This window comes from Cornus florida, unplaced genomic scaffold, assembly GCF_030987335.1.
Source record: "Cornus florida cultivar Cherokee Brave unplaced genomic scaffold, ASM3098733v1 CherokeeBrave_3.0.0_Hap2_Chr04, whole genome shotgun sequence".
Taxonomy (NCBI): Eukaryota; Viridiplantae; Streptophyta; class Magnoliopsida; order Cornales; family Cornaceae; genus Cornus; species Cornus florida.
The window spans coordinates 99,791,728-99,795,523 of record NW_026775574.1 but is presented as its reverse complement, the minus strand read 5'-3'; the positions used below and the strand labels follow the sequence as shown (position 1 = coordinate 99,795,523).

At 44.2% G+C, this 3,796-nt stretch overlaps 1 protein-coding gene across 1 annotated transcript; it reads left to right on the top strand.

The window, feature by feature from the left end:
• The first annotated feature begins 1,953 nt into the window (after positions 1-1,953).
• Positions 1,954-3,435, top strand: LOC132305465 (uncharacterized). Its single transcript, XM_059803105.1, has 3 exons — positions 1,954-2,284; positions 2,441-2,574; positions 2,722-3,435. Exons 1-3 carry the CDS (start codon positions 1,954-1,956, stop codon positions 3,433-3,435), a joined length of 1,179 nt encoding a protein of 392 aa, XP_059659088.1.
• The last annotated feature ends 361 nt before the right edge of the window (positions 3,436-3,796 follow it).

The following is a 3,796-nucleotide window of genomic DNA, read 5'->3' as shown; positions in this document are numbered from 1 at the left end:
CATTGCGCTTATCATCGAGATTATGGGCATTCAACTAATGATTGCAGATCCCTTAGACAACAAGTAGAAAATATGATAGCCAGAGGTGAGTTGGCAGACTACTTCATGACGAAGGAGTATGTAAAGCCCCGCGAGGTCTATCCTCGCAAGGTAAAAGGTACTCAAGTAAAGGTTATTCATGCAATACATGACAGATTTGAAGATGATCAAGAGTCCGAGGAGGTATACAGATCCAGATTGAGGGCAACCTATAAGCTCAGGAAGATATCCTCAGTCAATGCTATCGCTTCGGGTAGCATCAGTATCAGATTCGGCGATAGTGACCTATCCAGAATTCAACTCCCCCACGAGGATCCATTGGTCATCAGTCTTTTAGTGGCAAATTGCATGATCAAGAGGGTTTTGATAGACCCAGGGAGTAGCGCCAACATCATCACAAAGACGGTCTTTGAGCAGCTAGAGATCCCGTCATCATCTATTCGACCTACCTCCAGCCCATTGATGGGGTTCGATGGCACAAGAGTAGATCCCCTTGGGGTAATAGACTTATCCATTACTGCAGCAAAGAGGACTCTGAAGGAGAACTTTGTCTTAACAGAGATCCATTCTTCCTATAATCTCATCATGGGAAGAGGCTGGATACACCAGATGAAAGGAGTTTCGTCCACCCTTCATCAGGTGATGCGGTGCTTATCTCCGGATGAAAAAGAGGTTATTAACCTATAGGGTGATCAAGTCGCTGCGAAAGAATGCTATATGCTGACGCAAGCTGAAGCAAAGAAGGTGTCTAGACAGCTTCAACCAGGCGTGATTTCCAGAAATATATTCAAATAGCAATTATAGAGCCCTCTGCCCAAGTATCTTAAGGTAGAGGAGGAAGAAGAAGCTACGAAGCCTACCGAGGAGACCTTCGAAGCCGTAGAAGTTATCCTCGGTAACACTCATAAGGTCACTTATTTAGGCTCTTATTCCACGTCTGAAGAAAAGGAAGCATTAATTGATGTCATTCGGAGCAATGCAGATGCTTTTGCATGGGATCACTCGGACATGGTAAGAATCGATCCTTTAGTCTCCTGCCATAGCTTGAAGGTACATCCGGAGTTCAAACTGGTTAAGCAGAAACATCGAAGGTTTGCTCCCGAACGCAATCGCATTATAGCTGAAGAAGTGAACAAGTTGTTGCAAGCAGGTTTCATTCGAGAAATGCAATATCCACAATGGCTGTCAAACGTGGTGATCGTACAAAAGAAGAATGGAAAATCGATGGTTTGTGTAGACTATACCAACCTTAACAAAGCTTGCCCTAAAGATAGCTTCCCTCTGCCAAAGATATATCAGATGGTTAATGCTACTACTGGCTACGAGAGGCTGACATTCCTCGATGCGTACTCGGGATACAATCAGATTCCTATGAACCCAGAAGATGAAGAGAAAACTGCTTTCATTACAGAAAAGGGGACTTATTGTTACAGGGTCATGCCCTTCGGGCTGAAGAACGCCAGGGCCACTTATCAACGCCTTGTTAATAAGATATTTGACAATTTGTTAGGGAAGACAGTTGAAGCATATATAGATGACATGGTGGTCAAAAGTGTGAAGAAGGAAGACCATCCGAAGCACCTCCAGGAAGTTTTCAATTCTCTGAAGAAATACAACATGAAGCTGAATCCTTCCAAGTGCTCATTTGTAGTATCATCGGGTCAATTCCTCAGCTATATAGTGAATAAAAGAGGGATAGAGGTAAGCCCGGCTCAGGCTAAGGCCCTCATGCAGAATCAGGAACCAAAAAATTGTAGGGAGGTGCAAGTTCTTACTGGTCGGATTGCAGCCCTCAGTCGGTTTATATCCCGATTATCAGATAAGTGCAAACCATTCTTTGATGCCATAAGATCTAAGAATAAGGATATATAGGGACCTCAGCAGCAGGTGGCCCTCAATCAGTTGAAACGTTATATGGCCGAACCTCCAATTCTATCCTCTCCAAAACCCGGAGAAGTTCTTATTATGTACTTAGCAATTTCTAGCATAGCGACAAGTGCAACGTTGATTAGAGAAGAAGGAAAGAATCAACATCCAGTCTTTTACACAAGTAAGACAATGACAGATGCGGAGACATGGTATAGCAAAGCGGAGAAAATCATCTTAGCCTTGGTTTATGCCAAGAAGAAGCTTCGGCATTATTTTGAATCTCATAGCATTGTGGTACTCACCAACTATCCTATATGGGGTATACTCTCTAAGCCAGATCTATCTGGAAGAATTACCAAATGGGCTATCGAGCTCAGTTCCTTTGACATAACTTATGAGCTGAAGGTGTCGCACAAGGGACAAGCCTTAGGAGACTTTCTTCTAGAATATGAGGACACTCCTGAAGAGCCAGAACTCCCAAAACCACAGTGAGAGCTTCGGGTCGATGGCTCTTCAAACCAAACAAGTGCAGGAGTTGGGGTTGTCATATCAACACCCGAAGGCACCAAGTTGCAGCAGTCCATTTGCTTGAATTTCCCTACTACAAACAATGAGGCTGAATATGAGGCGTTACTTGCTGGTCTTCGATTGGCCAGCAGCCTTCAGGTACGTTGTTTAAAAGTTTTTAGTGACTCATAGCTTGTTATAAATCAAGTGACAGGTCAGTTTCATCCCAAAAAGGAAAGGATAAAAGCATATAAAGAAGCTGTGGAGAATGTTACACGAGGATTCAATCAAGTCAAATTCCATTAGTTACCTCATGTTGAGAATGCTGAAGCAGATCAATTGGCCACAGCAGCGTCATCCTCAAATGAAGATCTAACTCGGATTATGCCAATTGACGTCCTGGATGAACCCAGCATCAACCCTCAGCAAGAAGTAATGGTGATTCCAGTCATTCCGCGAGAACCATGTTGGATTGATCCATTGGAAGCCTACCTCAAGCATGGGACTCTTCCAAACCAAAAAACTGAGGCGCGGAAGCTCAGACTCACCGCAGCTAAATATGCCATCATCAACAACCAGTTATATCGGAAGTCATTTTTAGGTCCTAACCTGAAATGTTTAAGCCCTACTGAGGCTCTTGTGGTGTTGAAACAGATTCATGATGGAGATTGCGGTAACCACTCTGGAGGCAGATCCCTTACACATAAGGTTCTAACTCAAGGCTACTTCTGGCTGTACTTGGCTCGGAATGCTGAAGAGTATGCTGGGAGATGTGATAAGTGTCAGCGCCACGGTCCAATGAAGCATCAACCTGCCGAAGATTTGCATGCAATGGCAAATCCATGGCCGTTCGCACAATGGGGGATTGATATGGTGGGCCCTTTACCCAAGACCGTGGAACAAAAGGAATACGTGCTGCTAGCTACAGACTATTTCACGAAATGGGTGGAAATCGAGGCTTACTCAAGTGTGACCCATGAGCAGGTAAAGAATTTCCTTTGGAACAACATCATCTGCTAGTTTGGGGTACCAAAAGTCATTATGATGGACAATGGTAAGAACCTCGACAATAAGAGTACAAGAAAATTCTTCACCGAGCATGGAATTGTACAAAAGCTAGCTGCAGTCAGTCATCCACAAGGGAATGGACAGGCTGAAATAACTAACCGAACCATTTTCAATTGTTTAAAGAAGAAGTTAGAGAAACTCAAAACAAAATGGTACGAGAATCTCCCTCAGGTGCTTTGGGCGTACCGAACTACTCCACGGTGGCCCACGGGGGAAAGTCCATTTGCCATGGCTTATGGATCCGAAGCTGTGATCCCAACCGAGGCGGTAGTTCCAACCCTTCGGACATTCTTGTTACTTGAAGGAAACAACG

Coding starts and splice junctions, on each gene's coding strand:
- LOC132305465 (XM_059803105.1), top strand. CDS start 1,954: ATGGCCGAACCTCCAATTCTATCCTCTCCAAAACCCGGAGAAGTTCTT. Junction 2,285..2,440: donor CAAATGGGCTATCGAGCTCA/GTTCCTTTGACA, acceptor AAACAAGTGCAG/GAGTTGGGGTTGTCATATCA. Junction 2,575..2,721: donor GATTGGCCAGCAGCCTTCAG/GTACGTTGTTTA, acceptor AAATTCCATTAG/TTACCTCATGTTGAGAATGC.